The 22,268-nt window shown below is 38.4% G+C and overlaps 1 protein-coding gene across 1 annotated transcript in view; it reads right to left on the reverse strand.

Moving 5' to 3' along the window:
* Nucleotides 1–22,268, reverse strand: part of Top1 (DNA topoisomerase I) — a 97,405-nt gene that overhangs the window by 12,284 nt on the left and 62,853 nt on the right. The window contains exons 9-13 of the mRNA XM_036183793.1: nt 15,956–16,071; nt 11,229–11,350; nt 10,288–10,410; nt 7,087–7,274; nt 6,677–6,821 (exon numbers count right to left, since the gene is read on the reverse strand). Coding sequence (XP_036039686.1) covers nt 6,677–6,821; nt 7,087–7,274; nt 10,288–10,410; nt 11,229–11,350; nt 15,956–16,071 — 694 coding nt within the window. The remainder of the gene's footprint in view (nt 1–6,676; nt 6,822–7,086; nt 7,275–10,287; nt 10,411–11,228; nt 11,351–15,955; nt 16,072–22,268) is intronic.

The following is a 22,268-nucleotide window of genomic DNA, read 5'->3' on the forward strand; positions in this document are numbered from 1 at the left end:
CATGAACAGTTGCAATTATTCACTATTTTCTAACTTCTGTATTTAAAAGCAGAACTTTTTGGCATACAGTTTAAAGGTCTGACCCTAAAGCCCATGAACTGTTACAAAAATGTTACACATGCCTGGTATTGTAAACCTAACCAAGAACCTGTGACTGGGGAGCTCATACATCTGAGAAGTGAATGTACTATTATGATCTTGCAAAATATTGGTATAGTATCAAACTGCCTTCTAAATACGTATCTCCACACTCACAGACTAGTACAGCTCTTGGTCCTCATGAGCAAAGATTGTTCAATGAAAGTGTTTAATACCAAGGCTGCAACTGGTCAAAGTACAGAGAACAAGTGTCTGGAATGCTGCTCAGCCATGAATGGGACCTCCACGCTAGACGCTCTTCCTCAAGGTTCAGGAAGCACTGGAAAAGGAGATGGAAGGACTTTGGAAGAGGCAGGGGCAGAGTGTCTTCTGGACATGGTAATCCCATTACACAGGAACTGAAAAGCAGCTGTGGCTGCCTACATAAGATCAAGCCAGTCAACATTCCTGCACGAAGTGGGGAGGGAGGGAGGGAGAGCAAGCCCTAACTTGTATCTGAGGAGTTATTGACATTTGGTGGCTGCTGCTGTGTACTTACATCGGTTTTCTTTAGAGGTGTGGTCCCTGGTAGCTTTCCCATGCCCCAGTGGATGACTCCATATATATATATCACTAATTCAACTGAGTGGGTTACTAAAAAGAGTTGCCATGAAACTGAGAGGAAGGTAGGGGTATGTGTGTGTGATTGGGGAGGGAGGAATATGGGAACAGTTGAAGGTGGGAAGTTGGAGGTGATCCAAATACACTCTATGCACATATAACATTTTTAAAGAATAAATAATAAATATCATAAAACTGGAAACAGACCCACAAGCAAGGACTAATAATGTCAAATGAGAAAGATCAGGAAAATTCCACATAGGCAAAGAGTTTGACACTAATACAGGAAAAGCTGGTCCTTAAGAACTTAAGGATCTGAGGCTGGAGAGATGGCTTAGCAGTTGAGACAGACCTGGATTCAGTACTCATATCAGAAGTGGCCTGTGACTCTAGCTTCAGAGGGATCTGATGCCTCCCACCTCTGTGGGTATTCAAATGCACATGCCCTCACACAGACACATGGGTAAAATAAACACACAGAATTAAAGAATAAACTCCTGATCCTTTGATCCTACAACAAATGAGAGGAGTGGAAGTGATTTCTTTTATAAATTCTTGTTTTCCACCTGAGACATAAGGACATGATCCATAGGATCTCATGAAATCCTTGCGACATAAGAATGATGGTCAAGGTAAACATTCTTTGCACAGAGGCATGGGGGTACATGGAACAAAAAGGCGAACTTCCAGATCTCAACAAGCTCAGAAAGCAATGCTTATTTGGATGTGCTAAGGAGTCATCAACATTTCCTCACAACTGTGTGTGTACTATTTGTATGTGCTGTTTGGTTTAAAACAAGGGGTTCAATAACTAATAGTTGTCTCATTTCCTGGGGAGCTGAAAATTTCTCTAAGTACAACTTGACATTTAAGAGAAAGAATTGGAAAAAGTACAATACAAGCTGTCCTCCTGTACAAAGCAACGATGCATTTGTTACATAAACCACTACCAACAAGACACCTGAAAGGCTCACCAAACACAATTATCAAGCCAGGATACCTCATCACTCCAGCTCACACAGGCATCAGTCTATCTCAATGACTGCTTTGAGAAAGTCAAGTAAGTAAGTTACACAAGACACCTCTATAGCAGCTTTCCCTTCATACTGGGATGGAGGACAGGAAAAGAAGCTACCCTGCAAAGGGCTAACAGGAGAGGGTGGGCCTCCAAGTATGCTTATGCTTACTCTGACTGATTTCAGTGCTGCTAAGCAATCTATAAAATGATAATAGACTTAAAACCTTCTTGTAATGCTTCTAGAAAATATCCACCTAGGCCTCCAGGGAGAGTCATAACAAAACCACTGTGGAAGGTGTGCTCCCTCAAACTTTGCTATCACATCAGCACATTACTGATGTGGAATAGAAATGCAGTTTGGTAAAACAAGACAGTTATTGTAGGAGTCTTTGACTCCTCCTCCTCTTTCCCTAGTTGGCAACCTCTCCATATCAGAGAGAAAACTAGTTAGTGACAGCTATAAACCAGTGAGCACCATACTTTCTCTTATAAATGTAGATGCTTATCCACTCAATAACACAGGCAGATGAGTTGAGGCTGCAGAGCAAGAAGACAGCTGAGTTTGTCTTTTAACCCTTCTCAGGAATCTATATTGAGAAAGATGCCATTTGCCACTACACTTTGAACATGTAAGACAAACTCAGCATGGTTGCTTACACAGGTCTCTCACTGTCCTGGAACTCACACACCACTTAGGACTATGGTGATATATTGTATACCCTAATAAAATTTTCCTGAAGATCAGAGGATAGAGCCAACCACTAGATTAAACATAGAAGCTAGGCAGTTGCGGCACACACCTTTAATCCTAGCACTCCATCTCTGTGATTTCAAAGCCACCCTGGACTACATGAGATTGACTCAGTCTAGGAAAGAAACTGAGCAAGTCAGTGGTGGCACACATTTTTAATCCCAGTATTTAGGAAGCACACATGCCATTAATCCAAGCACTAGAAAGGAAGTGATGGGTGGGCAGAGAAAGGTATATAAGGCGAGAGGAGACAGGACCTGATGCTTTTCAGGCTGAGGAGTCCTATAGGTAAGACGTAGCAGTGGCTTGTTCCTTTGTCTCTCTGATCTTTCAACATTCACCCCAATATCTGGTTCCAGATTTTTATCAATAAGACTATTTAAGAATTTGTGCAACACAGGACAGATTGATGGGTTAGACAGGCCCAGGGATCCCTCCTGTCTTTACCTCCCCAGCACTGGATTTACAAGCAAGTATTACCATGCTCAGCTTTTATTATTATTAATGTGAATTGCCACATCTTTTACCTTTATTTTTGAAAATGTCATACATGTGTGCTGTGTGATATTGTTCTGTATGCTGTGAATATGTGTTGTGCTGACTGGTTGAAAAATAAAATTCTGATTAGCCAGTAGTCAGGCAGGAAGTATAGGCAGGATAAGCGCACAAAGAGAATTCTGGGAAGAGGAGGGCTTAGTCAGGAGTCGACAGCCAGACACAGAGGAAGCAAGATGACAAGGCAGAACTGAGAAAAGGTAAACCATGTGATTAAACATAAATAAGAATTATGGGTTAATTTAAGTGTAAGAGCTAGTCAGTAATAAGCCTGAGCTAATGGCCAAGCAGTTATAAATAATAATATAAGCCTCTGTGTGTTTACTTGGGGGACATGTGTGGGAGAGTAGTCCCGACCGCCAGCTGGCTGGGACACAGGAAAACTTCTGACTACTTATCTATCTCTCATTTCTCCTCAAGCCCTCCATACCGACTACCAACTTCAAGTTTTTGGTTTTATGATAACTCATTAAGTACAGTTAGTGCCACCCATAGATCCATGTATGCAGACAGTGGCATGGTGGCATCAACTGGAGCATGTGAAATCTATCAGAATTAAAAAGAAAAAAACAAAACAAAACAAGATCATGCATGCAACTTGGCCCTGGCTAGCCTGGAACTTGTTATGAAGACTAGGATAGCCTTGAACTCAGAGATCCCTCTGCCTCCCAAGTACTAGGATTAAAAACTTGTGCCACCCTGTCCAGCATATCAAAATATTTTTTGTAATTGAGTGATTGAATATATTGAATTTGGTGCTAAAATACGACAATGCCAGATCTTAGGGACAAGAATTTACTATATATCTGTTCTTACATATTTGAAATATTTTATTAAAAATAAAATTCAGAAATGGTCAGAGGATAAGAGCATTTACTGCTCTTATAGTGGAACTAGGTTTGGTTCCCAGCATCCACACAGCAATTCAACACTGTCCCTACCTCTAGTTCAGGGAATCTGATGCCTTTTTTTGGACTCCGTGGCCACTAGGCACTTAACACAGTGCACATGCATTCATGCAGGCAAAACACTCATGTGCATAAAGTAAAAATAAATCTAAAATAACAACAACCCCTCAAAACTCCCCAGTTTGAATCTTTGTTTAAGAAAAGGAAAAAAAAAAAAAAAAAGAATACTTCTCTGGATAGCAATACAAAATTTAAAAAAACAAAAAAACAAAAAACTATTCAAGGTGCTATCATCAAACTCCAATGTCTGTTTTGTTAAATGGAAAGCAGCCTAAGACAGGACTGAGAGCAAGTTCAAGAAGCCACAGGCACCACATCCAAACCTCTGGGACCCAACAGTACCAGCTCTTTCCAGACCTGTAATGACTCTGTTTGGAATCTTATCATTGTTAACTCAAGTCAAGCATTCTACCTTGGGTACATGCATCTAGACAGGCCACAATTTAACTGCAGGATGTCATGGGAGAGCATGAAATTGGAGATCTAAATTACTTTCTAACAAGAGTGACAGAGTTAAAAAGTTATCAGATCTAGGGCAATTTTTTTTTTAATTCCCACAGACTAATTTATTCATCTACAAAGTGGAACCACAAATGAATGAATATATGTATATATATGTATATGAATTTTTATATATGTTATGGTTATTAAATGCCAACTTACATGAAAAGGCCTTTTAACACTAAAATAATACTCATCATAGTTTGACAATTTTCTGCCTATAGTGATTTACCATTAGTGTGACATTTAGTATATTCACAATGTTATGGAACCACCACTACTTAGTAGTTGTAGTGTAGGTGGTACATGCACATTGAGTGTGTGGTATATGCACATATGTATGTAGGTACAAATCCCTGTGCAAGTATAAGGAGATGCTCCACCTTATTTTTAAAAGATTTTTTTTATGTGTGTGGGTATTCTGCCTGTGTACCACATGCATGCAGTGCTCACAGAGGCAACAAGAGGGCATGAGATCCCCTGGAACAGAACTGGTTGTGAACTGCATGTGAGTGCTGGGAATTAAACCCCAGTAATCTTAGTGGGTGCTCTTAGCCATTAAGCCATCTCTTTAGACCCTCCACCTGATTAAGACAAGATCTCTAACTGAACCTGAAGCTCACAATCCCAGCTAAGCTGGCTGACCAGTGGGCTCCTGGGATCAGCATGTATCTGTCCCAAACACGGGTTACAGGCATGAGCAGTATGCCCAGCTTTATGTGGGTACTGGAGACATAAACTCAGGTCAGGTCTTCTTACCCAATGAGCTATTTCCCCCAACCCTATTTGACAGTTTCAGTGTTAATTGTTCACGTCTCAAGTATCTTAACATATTCTTTACTTACCCTCTTTTGTTCATAAGCCCCCAACCTCTTTAAAGATCTAATTTTAATCTGATTTCCTTTAAAAAAGGAATATTAAGGATATTAAGAATAACTACTGTATTAATAAGAACAGTTACCTTTCTTCTAACACAACTGGAACCTTACACTATTTGCCCACCAACCTACAGGTGTGTAAAGGAATAAAACTAGGGTTTATCCACTTCTGTACCTCTATAACTTAATTACAGGAGAGAAGAATAGCATGATTTTTAACTGCCTTTCTCTGTTCTCCTTCCTGATTCTATAACTTATTCAGAACTAGAAAAACTATTTTGCAGTTTATTTGAAAAATGTATCCTGATGATATTTTTCAATAAGAAAGTAGTGACACAACATGTCAGGCCACAGGGTATAAGCTAGAAAGTATATACCTACATAGCTTTTTCACCTGTAACTCTCAGATATTAACAGAGGCTAAATCCTTATAAACCAGAGTTTCAAAAGTCTTTAGCTTATAGGGCGGTGGTGGCGCATGCCTTTAATCCCAGCACTTGGGAGGCAGGGCCAGGTGGATCTCTGTGAGTTCAAGGCCAGCCTGGGCTACCAAGTGAGTTCCAGGAAAGGCGCAAAGCTACACAGAGAAACCCTGTCTTGAAGGAAAAAAAAGTCTTTAGCTTCAGACTTATGAATGGGAAATAGTTCTAGACTACATAGGACTAATTCCTTGGCTATATTTGCTCTCTTTTGGTTGTTCACATTTCCATAATGTCTGTTAGAGGAAGCTACAAGCTACAAGAACTCTCCAGAGCAGGGGATATAGCTAGCTGGCTAACGAAACACCAAGACAGTCCTCTCAGTAAGTTTAACAACTAAAAACAACACGAGTGTGTAAGGGAGTAAACAGTAGGCTTTCAATTACAACTGGTCCTAAAGGAACTTACTCACATGAGACCTCAGAAAGACAGCATATAAAACTCTAGGTTGTATATAGCTTGTTTCTACATCCAGAGAAAGTAATTCCTACATTTCTCAATCTTGACCACCAGATCGTAAACGATAACTGTGAAGGCAAGAGCTACATCTGCATAATTGCTATTACTATAAATACAGTGTGATTGGAACATAGTGGGATTTCAGAAAATTTCATTCAGTAGGTAAAATAACAATAGGACACAAACTGAAACATCTTTGGGAGGTTACCAAGTAATGATAAATGAAAGCACTTGTCTCCTCCTTTTCTGGGCAGAAGGCAGGTTTTTAACTTGTTAAATCAAGTCTAGAAAGCACACTGCAACTCAACCAAAAGAGAGGGAGAGATTATCAGCCCCACCAAGAGGTGTAGCCTAATAGTTATGCTTACCTTAATTCGTGAACTGGGATTCAGCATGATGTATTTAATAGAACCTTGGATGTTCTCTGTCCAAGAGACCAGCCAAGTAACCTTGTTATCATGTCGGACTTCTTTCCATTTATGTCCCGGAGGAGGAGAAGGAACCTTGGCATCTCTGTGAAAATAACCATGTAGATGGGAAGTGAAATGAAGAATGACAAACCATGTTCCTTTTCATAACCAGAAGTGAACCTGTCTCCTAAGTATGTATTTCTAATCTCCCTTTCCCTAATTCTGAAAAAAACCTTGGAGACTTACCCATAGAAATATTAAGCTGTCTTCACAGATATAATCTTAACACTATGAATAGTCCCAACCACCAACCTTGAGGAAAGAAGCTTGCACCTCACTTCTGCCCCTAAAGGTGATTTTGTGCTCACTTGCTACAGTTGATAATGATGTCCTCAGGCATGATTCTTCTCTTCAGCATGCCCATCTTGGGGTGGTTACCTCGGCCACGGAAAAGCCCTGGAGGCTCTATCTTGAAGTTGGCAATCCTCTCTCTATGATTATCCATAACACAAAAGCCATATTCTTTCAATAATTTTTCATTTTCTTCTTTGATTTTCTGAAAAAGAGCAAGGAAGTACTCAAAACAGATTCAAACTCCTGTCTGCTAGTACTTATTTTTATCTCTTGCAGGAGAAAGATCAAGGTTAAGTCCAAAATTCACTCAAAAATGAACTCAAATAAAGGAAAATGTCTACTGGATCTTAAACTTACATATAATAAATTGCCAAAACCAGAGGGAAGGACTTGGACTTGCCTCTACTGGATTTGCCTCCCCATGGGAGGCCTTGCCTTCTTGTGGGGGATGGGTAGGGTGGGAGATGGATTGGGAAGGGGAGGCTGGGAGGGCGGGAGGATGGAAGTGAGGGATCTTTGAATTCATGTGTAAAATGAATGAAAAATTTTTCTTAATATAAATAAATAAATCACTAAAAGATCTGCTGAGAATAACTGACCTTATATTTAACAGATTCTCACTTTTGTCTTTTGTAGTAGTGCTGAACTAAATCTAATGTATACTAGATACGCACTCTACCATTGGGCTACAGTTTCAATCATTGATCTTCTATAAAGGGTATAGATTTATGAATGTCATTTATTTTTAGTTTAACTTAGTTTAGTTTAAAGGATATGGTCTCATATATACCAGGATGTCTTCACACTCTCTATGGAACTGAAAATGACCATACATTTCTGATCTTCTTGTGCCCACTTCCCAAGGGTTGATAGTTCAGACATGTACCACCACCATGCATAGTTTTATGCAGTTCTGGAAGCAGAGTCAGGGCTTCATACAAGCCTTCAGGCAAGCCCTGTACCAATGAGTTACTGCAGCCCAAGTCCTACCGAGATATTTTTAAATGTTAACCTTAAAAATTAATACTATGAAGAAGGAGAGGTAAATGTCGGGTAATGAAATAGGACTGAAAACAGGTAAAGGAGACTTGAGTCACAGAAAGGATATAAAGCCAATTTTTCCCCTCTAGTTTCAACTCTTTTATGGATTTGTTTTGTTTCGTGGTGGAAGATAAATGCCTAAAAATGTATCTGGGCAGCCGGATTTTTAAGGCCAGGCTGGACTACAGAGTGAGTTCCAGGACAGCCAGGGATACAGAGAAACCCTGTCTCGAAAAACCAAAAATAAATAAATTTTGTGCGTGCGTTCGTACATGCATGCGTGTGTGCCTGCATGCATGTAATATGATAGTGAAAGTATAAAATTTAGCCCACACCTTCAGAATGACTATTCTGTTTCATTGAGATATATAGACTTTGGGTCTGATAGATTAACTCTGATGTGTGGTATTTCCGTTTCTTTTTAGTTCTTTATACTCAAATTTTAATAAAAAATAAAAATTCATACTATGGGCTAGAGATGTAGCTTGGTTATAGAATACTTGTCTAGTATGCACAAACTTATATTTCTTCTCCTAAAAGAACACTGCCAGACCCACTTAACTGAACAGCATTTCCCATGGGGTTTTAAACCCCAATGAACTTGTCTCAGATTCTTTATTGGGTATTTGGCATATAGTTTTTGTGTTTGTTTTCTAGGGTGAAGCAAACCTAGGGCTTTAGGTCTGTAAGGTAATCATTCTCCTACTGAGTTAAATCCCCAACCCCATTCTTTATACTATGTGATCCTTAGCCCATAAAAATATGGGTGGATGTGAGTTCAGCCTCTTTAATTTTCTAACCATTTTCCTCTACCTTATATATGGTGATTAGTGGAGGGTTTCCTCCCCTTCTTTCCTTGTTATTGTTTTAGCTTTCAGACAGGGCTTCGTTATCCTTAAACTCTTGATCCTCCTGCCTTAGCTCTACCCAGTTCTGGGATTATTAAGAGTGCAACATCATGGCTCATAGAAGTATGAATTCTATGTAGTGATTCAATACAAGTCTTGCTCAACTTACTGGCCATAGGTGTCCTTGCCAGGGGCCTAGACAAGGCAATGTTTATAAAAATGTTGTTATTTGGACTAGTATTCCAAGAACAAAGGTCCAAAGTGATCTTTATGTTTAAAAACACTGGGACTATAGAGACAGCTCCACGGTTAAGGCAGTTCCTAGCACCCATGCTGGGCAGCTCACAACCACATTATAGCTCTAGGCGACCTGACATCTGGTCTCCAACTGTACCCACACACATATGCATGCATACACATACAATTAAAAAATTTTAAATCCCCCTAAGTAAAAAATAGACCAAATTATAATGACTTGGAAAACTACAGATAAAATGAATCTAAAATGAAAAAGTCTAATGCAATTTTTGTTTTATTGAGACATCCTGGTTCTTGCTTTGCAGTCCAGAATGGAACTTAACTTGCCTCAAGTTAATCCTCTTGCCTCAAGCCTAAGTGCTGGTATTATAGGCATGTACCAACACAGATAACTGTCAGTTAGAGTAGCTCAATACTTATAAAAGTATGGCCCAAAATAAATATTAAGTTACTTAAATTACAAGTCCTTTCAAATGCCAAAACTACAGCACCATGAAGTACAAAAAAAAACATTCTCTGAAATCCTTAACTTCTAGGCTCTGGTTAGGAAAACAAAAAAACCTACCTTGGATTCTTCTAAATTAGGGCTTGGCAACTTTTCCTAAATAGAAAATATTTTAAGCTTGAAGGCTATACAGTTTGTTTCAAATACTCAGAGAATATGAAAATAGATACATTCATTTATGAAAACAGGCAGTTTGCAGAGAAAACACACATGAGATACTAAGGATCTTTTTCACAATGAGTGTGACCAACACTGGGGAATGGAGATGGATGACAGTGGCTAGATACCAAAGTAAAACACCTCGAAAGAATGGGTAGAGACATCGTATTATTCTATGTATCTTAAACCTGAGTACCTGTAGCCACTGAGGACCAGGACTTAAATACTACAGTAATAAAATTACTGAATGCTATTGAAGTACTCACAAAGCTCAATCTAAATTTTAAAAAAAGAGACTTTACTAAGTGAATCTTTCACACTGAAAAATGTAAAGTTAATGAAGTCAACATTGTGTCACAAGAACCAAGATAATTAGACAAGTAATTAGAATTTTTCTATCATACCAGTTTTTCTTCCTTGCTCATCTGCTTCCGAGCCTCTGACTGGGCTTTGAAATACTGACTCATCTGTGTAAAGTCGCATTTGCTTAGGTTGGTAATCATATTTTTCTCGTCATTAGTCATTTCCTAGTTGAATGAAAAGAATATAAATATATTAGTAAGTCCTCCTATTTTTTTGTAATTAAAGCATTAAATAAAATGTGTTGAGAAAGGTAGTCAACCTCTCTCAGTGAGGTATTTTTTCCTTAGGGAAAGAGGGCCGTTCTGTTATAAGTTGTAGTCTTTCAGTATAAAAATACTTAAGTGATTTAGGGAGAAAAATTACTCTCATTTTTTTTTTTTAAATACTTAACAAAAATACAAACTCATGAACACCAAGCATATGAATACCAACCTGAGAAAACATATCAATTTCTTTAGTAATAAGAAGAAAAACCTTTTCTTGGTCTCCTATAGAACTACTTACTACTCCTGTTCTTATTAATAAATCTGGCTTTAGAGATCCTTAGATGGTAAATTTTAACTCAGCTTTTGTTTACATTATTCAAATGGAGAACAATGCAGTTTTTACCTAGGCCAACAGTATAGGTGAGCCATTATGAATCAAAATGGAATAATCCTGTGCAGAGACAATCCCTGCAGAAACAAACTTTCCTTTGTTCAGCTGGAACTGAGGTTTTCTGTTTAACCTATCTGCTCTATCTGACCAACTCCTTCCTGTAGTCACATGAAAGCTAAGAGAAAAAAACACTCTTGTTGGACAAAACCCAATTAAAATAGTAAGAGACAAAAGACATATACCCTTTACTACAATAAAATTCAGAAAAATTATTAACTATAATTTGCTTTTTTAAAAAAAAAACATCAAAACACTAATAGATAGCTACACCTCCCAGTCAGCACTTTTGTAATCTATTAATATATGAACACATGAGTCACAATACCTTTCTCCAATCTTTAAAGAAATTTTTCCTGAATATTTCCTTAGTAGTATATTCATGGTCAAGCATTTTTGCAAAGAATGTAGCTACTTCTTCTGCTTTGGGACTCAACTTCATAACTTTACCTAAAAGGAAGAAAATGGTTCAAATCAGTGAAGCACATCATTAATATTCTGTGAGTACTGAATACTGGAGACATCTTTACTGATGGCTTACCTCTCCAAAGTGTACAAAGGTCTGCTGACACATCATTATAACAACAACAGAGCAACATACTGTTATATATCTACTTAATAAAATTTCTCCTTCTCTTTAGTAGATATTTACCTGGGTCTTTTTTTGGAGACTATGCCAGTTAATTGTTCCCAGGTGCCTGCTCAGGACAGGGATGACCTGGGGAAGGCCCAGCCACTCTTCCTTTTCCTTTCAGCAAGCAGGGTCCTTTACACTTCTTCAATGGTTTTTAAAAATCAAATCCTCAGGACTCCTGCCACTGCTAAGCTAAGCAGCCTCTGTTCAAGAAGGGGAGGAAAGGATAGGGGCAGGGAGTGGAAGAAAGGAATTGTGGGGAAAAGAAATAGGCATCTTTCTTCTTCAGAGTTACGTGGGTGGAATATGAATAAAATATATATTCATTTCAGGCAAGCCCAGATTTCCCACATAAAAAGCCTAAACAAGACCTTCCTCTTGAACCTTGCTATGCAAAGTGCAGTACACAGACCAAAGGCATCACACGAAAGTTTGTTATAAATACCAAGTTTTGGCCCTCAACCCTAGACCTAGCATCAGAAACTGCATTGTATATATGTGTGTGTTCATGCATGTGGGGTTGTCATGTATGTACAACAGTGACCATGCATGTAGGGGTTAGAGCCTTAGGTGTCAGTCCTTGCCTTCCATCTTGTTTTGAGATAAAGCTCTCTTGTTCACTGCTACATATCCAGGCTAGCTGGGCACAGAGGCTCATGTCAATTATCCTGTTTCTACCTCCCATCTCTCTGTAGGGACATGCTGGAATTACAGACAAGTGTGCTACTTGATTCACCTTTGATGTGGGTTCTAAGGGAACAACCTTAGGTCACTAGGCTTGCATAGCAAGTACTTGACCCATTGAGCCATCCTGTGCCAGGAACAGCACTTTGCAACACTAGCGTACACAAGAGTGAAACACACTGCACCAGAAACTCACCTCTTTCAGGAAATCCCAATACATCCACAGCACAAGGTGTGCCTGGGTCTGGGCACCATGTAAATATATGTAAAAGCTGCTCTAAAAAAGCCCCTGTGTTCACAAGGAAAGCCAGTAAACTGATAAGGAAATTCTGGAGGAGGCATAGGTTTTGTGTACCTTAGTGAGATCTCAACAGTAAAAGGAAAGTACTTAGGAATTTAACCTACCAAATATTCAAAGACAATATTGTATTCCTAGGGCTAATTTCTATCTTTTCTTTAAAAAAAAAAAAAAGCCAGCCAACAAACAAACAAACAAAAATCCCAACTTTACAATACTATAAAGAAGCAACCTATGCCATAACAACATTTGGCTGCATTCTAAATGAGATTAAATATAATCCTACTGACTTACAATTATGTAAGTACTAATAATTCAAAAGGATTCACATTCATTACAGAAATCTAAAACTTAACCAGAAAGCCTACTCCTTGTATAATTCAGAAGACACCTCATCTTATAATGGATGGAAATGCTCTTCCTGGCTGTAGGAACACAGGACAAATTGAAACTTGTGTGGTAGTGGAGGATCAGCTTGGAAGACATAATTTAAAGGGCCAGTAGGTGGTGTAGTTCCCTCTCAGTCCTTTTAAGCTTCTATTTTGGAAAAAGACTCAGAGGAAGAAGTTTCCTGCTCCTCCCCCACCCTATCCTCAGGTCTCAACTAGAGTTGCCAGCTAAACTACAACATGCTTCAAATATAAAGGAAAAAAAAAATGAAGCCAAGGTGGCACTAGCCTACAATTATAATTATGTAGCATTAAGAAGGCTAAGACAGGATGACTGTGAGTTTGAAACTAGCCTAGGCTATAAAATTACCATCTCAAAACAAAACAAAACTAAAAATAGAGAAGAAAAATGTAAATGAATGTGTTGCCTGATATGTTTCACATAAACTAGATATTCAATGTTTTTATTTTGGGGGTGAGGGTGTCTCTGGAGTATTTCACTGGCTTTGTCCCAGTAAAGAAGCTACTGTGACTCACTGTTCTAAATAAATGGACTGTGGAAAAATTAATCAACAGCTCCTACAGCAGAGCAGTGGGTGGAGGGCTTGTAGGTTCCCAGCAATAGTACTTTGTGGAAGAGGCTGAGATCCTGGAAACAGAAAACTATTGAGTCAGCTGACAGTGAAGGTCCATAGCAGAGGCTGCAATTCTGTGCTTCAGCAACCAGGTCCTGCCTACCAGAACTTACTTATCTGCTTGGACTAACAAATCAAGGAGGAAATCCCAGGGGGACCAACAGAGAAAACACCAGCACTCCAACAGTGGAAAGCTAGGGAAATGGAGAAAGGGACTGTAGCCAACAATGAGCTGGTTCCAGGCCTTAATTTCTTACCTATCATCTAGTTTCCATCCATCACCACCTTGACTTTCACAGTGAGGCTTTTCCAGCTGAGCTTTCTAAAGCTAGTAAGCCCACAACAGGCTACAAAATACCAGCAGCAATTGTCTTTTTCAAGACCTTAGAGTTTGCCTCCTCATCAGGAAGTTTAACTTCAAATATTTTAAGAGTATCCAGGAATTACCCAGTGTCTTGTGCTTTTTGATCAAACCATGTCAGACCATGAAGTGTTTTATGATGTCAACTTTCTAAATAGTCTGAATCAGTAGTCTATATCTATTACTAGGACCTGGGTGTCTGAAGACAAACATTCAAAAAACACATTTTCCTGACATACAGAATGAGCCCTCTGGTCAAAACTAGTTGAACATCTCTTATCTGAAACATCTGGTATTTAGGCTTTCATTTCTTCCCCGCTTCCCCCAAAGTTTTTTAGAATGAGTGTGTGTGTGTGTGTGTGTGTGTGTGTGTGTGTGTGTGTGTGTGTGTCTGTGTGTAAAGAAATGAAGTATCAGGCTGGGCATAATGGTGCACATCTTTAATTCCAGCACTCAGGAGGCAGAGACAGGTGGACCTCTGAGCTTGAGGCCAGCCAAGGCTATATAGTGAGACCCTGTCTCAAAAATATATAAATAAAAAATAATAAATAAATAAATGAAAGAACAGGAAAAAAAGAGAAAGAAATGAGTTATCTTGAGGATGAGACCCAGGTTTACAACAAATTTGTTTCACACACACTGTTTTAAATGCTAAAGTAATGTCCCATAGTATCTTTAATGATATGGTGCATACAAGTTTCACTTTTTTTTAATTGCATGTATTTATATAGTGTGTGTATTATGTGGGCAGTGTGGTGGTCAAGAACAACATGAAGGAACTGCTTCTCTTCCTTCACCATGGGGGCACTAGAGATTAAACTGAAGTCATCAGGCTTCGAAGTGAGTGCCCTTAATGTTTCACTTTGTAGTGTCACGTTGTAATTTAAATTTTAAAAAAATTTTCTGAAATCCAGATTTCAACTGTTGGATGCTAAAAAGCCTATCCCATCCTAAACCCACAGGCATCTATGGTCCTGAAGCATTGCTGGTGGTCAAAGAGACGTACCAAATAACTCCAACTCTGAGTGCTTGCCACAGGTACTTCTCAGCAGCTTTTCTGTCCAGTATTTCTCCATAATGGTAAATAGACTATTTGGTTCAGAAGCACCCAGTCCTAGCACTCATCTATTAAAGGGGCCCAGATCTACTTGGTGAATCTTAAGCATACGTAGGGTTTGAGAAACAAGACTCTAGCATCCCTGGACAGAACTCTAGGAATGAAGGCATTCAGTTGAACATTGCCACCTGATAAACTGTCAATAAAAGGCTTGTGAAAGACTACTCTCAAATCTTTCAAACTCAAGGACAAAAACACAGATGATGTGACTCTCAGCCAATCTGGAAAGTTCCAAGAGATCCAAGCAGGTCAAATAAGGTGGCTCATGCCTCGGAACAGAAGTAGGTTAATCAACTGAATTCAGGGCCAGCTGATCTACATTATGAAGTTCGGGGACAGACAGGGCTACGTAGTTAGGAAGTATCTCCTAAATAAATGAATGAATGAATGAATAAATGAATAAATAAATGTAAATAAATCAAATACCTAGGCAGAGCCTATCTTTAAAATTGAAGCATCAAAGGCACAGTGTTGCACTATATGGAGTGAATGATACAGCTTATGATTTCTACCGACAGGCTGAATGGAAGCAGCTAATCCTTTGCCAAACATTATTTGTAGTGACAAGCTGTTTGTTGGCATATATTATCACCAAAATAAAATGCTACTATTTGAGTAAGGCTTTTCTAGCAATTCCACAGAACACAACAGCTTTCTAGAAATTGAGTTCAGATAAAAACCTTCAGTGAGTAGGCCATAGCCTGGCTATGAACCACAAAGATAAACCTTTTTAGGATTAAGGGATAAGATACCAACAGCCCCTTTTCTTATGATATTTTTAAAGCAGCAAATGGGTCCTTTTCCCAAACCAGACAAGGTCAACAAAACAAAGTGAAGTAACTAGACAGGACTGTCCAGTAGAGGCGGCGCCTTCATTTCCTACCCCAATAGAAGCAAACTCTTGATAGCCAAAATTCAAACAACTGAAATAACTCACCATCATAGTAAAACTTGACACCCTCTGGAAGAGGCTCATATGGCGGAGCAAAGACAGGCCCTTTGTGTTCTAGGAATTTCCACTTGATGCCTTCAGGATAGCGTTCTTCTTCCCACCTTTCAAAGACAAGGCACAACCTTATTAAGTGATCACTTCACATAATAAAAAGATCCTCACCTATTAAATGCCAATAATAATTATCTAATCAATTGATGGTACTCATTCAAAGTCTGGATAAGAATAACCTGCATCTCACTGAGAAAGGCAGCAATTTCCAGTAAGATGAAAGAATGTGGTAACTATTTCATTCAACCGTTTCAGATAAAAGACAGTAGGTATAAAAGACCATCACCCAAAGAGCCAAGCACTAACTAGGGAATATGAAAATGGGGATAACTCTTCTACCATGGTGCCCTAACAACATGCCACAGTAGATACATGAAGGAGGCCATTACTATACTGATGACATGCAGGGAAAAGTACAAAACACAGCCAGGCAGGATGGTGCATGCCTTTAGTCCCATCACTTGAGAGGCAGAGGCAAGCAGAACTCTTGAGTTCTAGGACAGCCTGATCTACATATCTAGTTCTATAACAGCCAAGGCTACATAGTAATACCTTGTCTCAAGACAAATTAAAAACAAAACAAAACCAAACAATCAAAAAAGAAGTTCAAACGTTTAAAAAAAAAGGATTGAAATAATAGTTTAACTGAGGCACACTGAGTTTAAGGCACTTCTGAAATACATCGAGCTATCTAGAAGACACTTAGCAAAATTCTAAATAAATTGCAGGTGCGATAACTTTCAGAAACGTTTTTATTTAAAAGAAAATCAAGCATACAGAAAAACTATGGATAATACAGTTAACTGTGGATATATACAAAGATCTATTGAAATGAATTACATTTCTATTTTGACTGATTAAAGTTAGTTGTGGATAAATATACAATAAATAATTTAGCAATTATCCTTATAAAATGACCTTATACGTAACTATAACACATATTACCAGATCTAACAAAATCAATAGTTTTCTAGTGTCTTTCTAATATTTATTCTGATTATAAATTCACCAATGAGATTCAATGTATTTTACAGGTCAAGATCTACTGGAAGATAATGCATTGCAATTGACAGATGTTTCTAACACTTCCTTTACACAGACAGATCTTACCATCCTCACAGTTTGGAAACAATCAGCTAGATAGAATGCATCTGACATACAGATTATTTTTAAACTTCTCAGATTCCATCTTTACTGCTACCTCTAAACAAAAAGAATTTTAAGGACTCCCCTATTCTGGTTTGAGGGCTTTGTTTCTGGGGATTGTTTTTCTTTTTTTGAGACAGGGTTTCTCTGTGTGTCCCTGGCTATCTTGGAACTTGCTCTGTAGACCAGGTTGGTCTCGAACATCTGCCTGCCTCTGCCTCCCAAGTGCTGGGATTAAAGGCGTGTGACACCACTGCCTGGTTTATTTTGCAATTAACTAATTCCAAGTCCAATATTTTAAACAAAGTTCAGAAACAGAGTAAGAAATACATGAATCCTATCAAGTTGTAATAATACTGTTATATAAAACTACAGTTAAAATATATTGGCAAGTAAGTAATTTTCAACAAGAGTTATGATGACCCAATGGTTAGAAGACAGAATCTAAACACTGGAATTTGCAAAGAATGACACCGGGAAAGTTCTTTAGACAAAAGTTAACTAAAAAAAAAAAAAAAACAAACCAAGAGGGGTTGGGGATTTAGCTCAGAGGTAGAGTGCTTGCCTAGCAAGCACAAGGCCCTGGGTTCAGTCCTCAGCTTGGGGGGAGGGGGGGAGCACAACAAACCAAGAAATTAAAACTCTAAATATAAGAGCTAAGATGCATTTGGACATTTAGGAGAAAATAAAGGGGAACAGCTTTACAACATTGAATTTGACAGTGATTTCTTGGATATAATACCAAAAGTAACAACAAAACCACACACATAAGTTGGGCTACAAAATTAAAAATACCTGTGGATCAAATGGCATATTCAAGAAAGTGACAGGCAACTCACAATGAAAGAAAATACGTGAAAGCTAGAAATCTAATAAAGAGTTAATATTATGGATACACAAAGAATTCCTTTTCTGGTCATAATGGCATGGGCCTACAGTTCCAATAACTTGAAAGGCTGAGGAAAAATGAAAACTTGAGCCAGGAATCCAAGGCCAGCCAGAGCAACCACAGGGGAGGCTGATTCTCACCACTGCCTCCCCTCCCCCACCAGTCAAAAGTTTTTATTTACTTTGTGTCTATGAATATTTTGCTTACATCATGTATGTGCACCATGTATGCTTGATGGATCTCCTGGAAATGGGGTTACAGATGGCTGTGAATCATTATGTGGGTGCTAGAAATTGAACTGGGTCCTTTGAAAGAGCAACAAGTGCTCTTAACCACTGAGCCATCTCTCCAGCCCAAACAAACAAATGAATGCTGGGTAGTAGAGGTACCTTCCAGTTTTCTACAATGGATATACCACTCCCTCCAGAGTACATAAGCTTTCCAATTTCTATTTCTGTTCCACCAACACTCTTTTTCCCCCATCTTAATGGATCTCATTATACCTTTGTAATAGTGTAAAGTGGTATCTCATTGCAGCCTTGATTTATGTTAATTAAGATGACAAATTTTATGTCATCTTTTAATATACATTCACATTATAAGTATTTAAATAATGCAGTTTTTAAAGTGAAGATTCTATAAAATCTTAGATCTGGAAGGAACAATAAAGACCTCCTATAACCAATAACCACTTTAAAGATAGGAAGTTACTCTATTAGAGATGATAAAAGCCTGGAATGCATGAAAATATCTAATCCCCAAATCTACTACTCTCCAATTCAGAGAAAATGTCTACAAGCATATAAAGACTTCTGCAAATGACTAAAATCTGTTTTAACAGTCATAGTGTTAACTGTGGAGGGGTTCAGAACACCATGTATCCTTTATATTCTTGTTACCAACAGCATTGTTTTGAAATTAAGATTCTAAATCATTTCTCAAATATCTCCAAATTCAACAAGGTTTTTCTTCAGGATCTATAACAATTTCCTTACTATTTAAGCAAATTAAGGGATTCGATGAAAGCTGGGTGGTGGTGGCACATCCCTTTAATCCCAATACTCAGGAAGCAGAGGCAGGTGGATCTCTGAGTTCGAGGCCAGCCTGGTCTACCCAGAGAGTTCTAGGATAGCCAGAGCTATTACACACACACACACACACACACACACACACACACACACACACACACAAACACATCTTAGAAAGATTGAGAGTGAGACTGAGAGATATTCAATGAATCACTGAACACAAAACTTCAGTTTAGACAGAAAAATGCAAACATATCCTCCAATGTATTAGTATTATTGGAGTGAGATATTACAGTTCAAATAAAATTATTGTGTTGGCATTTGAACAACTCCCCCCCAATACACACCACTAACAACAATTAAGAAATGTATGCATTCAAAATGTCTCCTCAATTGTGGGTTGGCTTATAAATTCAAGTTAGACAGCAATTTAAAAAACAAGAAAAGTTTGCTTGGAAAGGAAAAACAATGCAACAGTGCAAAAATGAATGTAAAGCAGAAAGGTAGGCCCATATGAAAAAATCCAACGGACTGGTAATTACTCACATAACCATTCTCCTATAACAACTCCTAATCTATATAATCATTTATTTTAAAGATCATTTTACCAAGTCATAAAAGCCTGGTGTGGTATCACACACCTTTAATCCCAGCACTGGGAGGCAGAAACAACCTTCGATATACAACTTGTCTCAAAAACAAAAAGGAGTTGGGGCATAAAAGTGTATCAATATTCTATGCACAAATTCTAGGAAAGATCAATGAAAAAAATAAAATTAAAAAATAGACATATACATTCTTTTGTTGTCTAACTCTAATCCCTAGAAAGGCTAGGGTTCCCAAGCTGTCATCTTCCTTTTATAATCTCCCCTTCTAAACCCCCCCCCCCCCCCCCACGCAAGGTGTCACACTAACATGCCAATCACTGAGTATGGGAACACATTTCGTTCTCTACCACTTAGGCACTGCTCTTTCCCATTCCTCAGAGATGCTCGGGACATTACTTTTCTAAATAATCAAAGTCAGAGAGTACATACATATAATTGAGTCTGGAAGTCACAAGCCAAACTGTGAGTAAAGGTTACTCCATGGATAGAAAATAGGAATGGGGAAAAAATATTCTCTTCTAACTTAGTTTCTGGATCACTTGAAAATTTTCAACAAAAACATTAAATTAAACACTACTGGTATAATAGTTAAATAAACATAACAATATACTGCTATTTCAAAATTCTCAAAGTAGAAAATAAAAGTTAACTACACCCACAAAAATACAAGCAATAGATAATCTTACACTAGTAAAACCCAAGGAAAGGAAAAATACAAACATACACCCACTACCACCACCACCACCACCACCACTACCACCAAAATAACAGGAATTGACTATCATTGGTCATTAATATCTTTCAGTATCAATGAACCCACACCAATAAAAAGACCTAGGCTAATGGAATGGATATGAAAACAGGATCTATCCTGCTGCATACAAGAAACACACTTCAACATCAAAGACAGATATTACCTCAGAATAAAGGGTTGGAAAAAGATTTTCCAATCAAATAGAACTAAAAAGCAAGTTGGTATAGCTATCCTAATGTCTAACAAAATAAACTTCTAACCCAAACTAATCAAGAGATGGAGAAGAGTACTTCCTATTCATCAAAGGAAAAATCCACCAAGATTATGCCTCAATATTGAACATCTATGCCCCAAATGTAAGGGTACCCACATTTGTAAAAGAAACATTGCTAAAGCTTAAATCACACATAGAACCCCATACTATAGTGGGAGACTTTTAAAACCCCACTCTCACCAATGGACAGGCCATCCAGACACAAACTAAACAGAACTAACAGAACTAACAGATGTTATGACTCAAATGGACCTAACAGACACCTAAAAAGCATTTCACCCAAAAATGGACGGACAGACAGGGACAGACAGACAGGGACTGACGGACGGACACACACACACACACACACACACACACACACACACACACACACCAAAAAAAACCCCACTATCTCAGCACTACATGGAACCACTGGGTGAAGGGAGAAATAAGAAATTTATGACTTCCTAGACACTTCAATGAAACTGAATGTACAACACACCCAAACTTAATGGGACAATATGAAAGCAGTGCTAAGAAGAAAGTTCACAGCACTAAGTGCCTTCATGAAGAATTTGGAGAGATCTCATAACAGCAGACATTTCTAAGAGGAGTAGATGACAGGAAATAACCAAATTGAGGGCTAAAATCAATAAAATAGAAATCCTCTATAATACAAAGAAACAGAAAGAACATCGCCAAGTTCATTTTATGAGGTCACAGTCACCCTGATAGTGAAACCACACAAAGATCAACATAGAAAGAGAATTACAGACCAATATCCATCATGGACACTGATGCAAAAATACTCAATAAAAGACTGGCAATCTTAGGCTGGAGAGATGGCTCAATGATTAAGAGCACTAGGTGCTCTTCCAGAGGTCCCGAGTTCAATTCCCAGCACCCATATGGTGGCTCACAACCATTTGTAATGATTCTGGCGCCCTCTTCTGGCATGCAGACAGAACACAAAAAAACCTGAGAGAGAGAGAGAGAGAGAGAGAGAGAGAGAGAGAGAGACAGAGAGACAGAGAGAGACAGAGAGAGACAGAGACAGAGACACAGAGAGAGACAGAGACACTGACTGGCAATCTGAATCCAAGAACACATCACAAAAATCATCCACCATGACCAAGTAGGCTTCATCTCAGAGTTACAGGGATGTTTCAACAAACAAAAATCTGTCAATGTAATCCACCACATAAACAAACTGAAAGGAGCTGGCTCTCTTCTTCTACCATGTGAGTTCTGGAATCAAACTCAGATGACCACAACAAGTGTGTGTGTGTGTGTGTGTGTGTGTGTGTGTGTGTGTGTGTGTGTGTTAGTTACCCTGGCACCTACATAAAGGGGAAAAAGAATACCAATTCTAAAGAGGTTGTCCTCTGACCACCATACACACCCTGTAACACATACTCAACCCACATACATCACTGGTTTTTTGTTTTGTTTTTAAATAGATTAAAATTAAAAGAGGGGAGGAGAGGGATTATATGAGGAAGAGATATCGAGATCATGATTGGAAAAAACACAGGGACAAATAGCCAAACTAGTGGAAACATATGAACT

The sequence above is a fragment of the Onychomys torridus genome, chromosome 4, assembly GCF_903995425.1.
Source record: "Onychomys torridus chromosome 4, mOncTor1.1, whole genome shotgun sequence".
NCBI classification, from domain to species: Eukaryota; Metazoa; Chordata; class Mammalia; order Rodentia; family Cricetidae; genus Onychomys; species Onychomys torridus.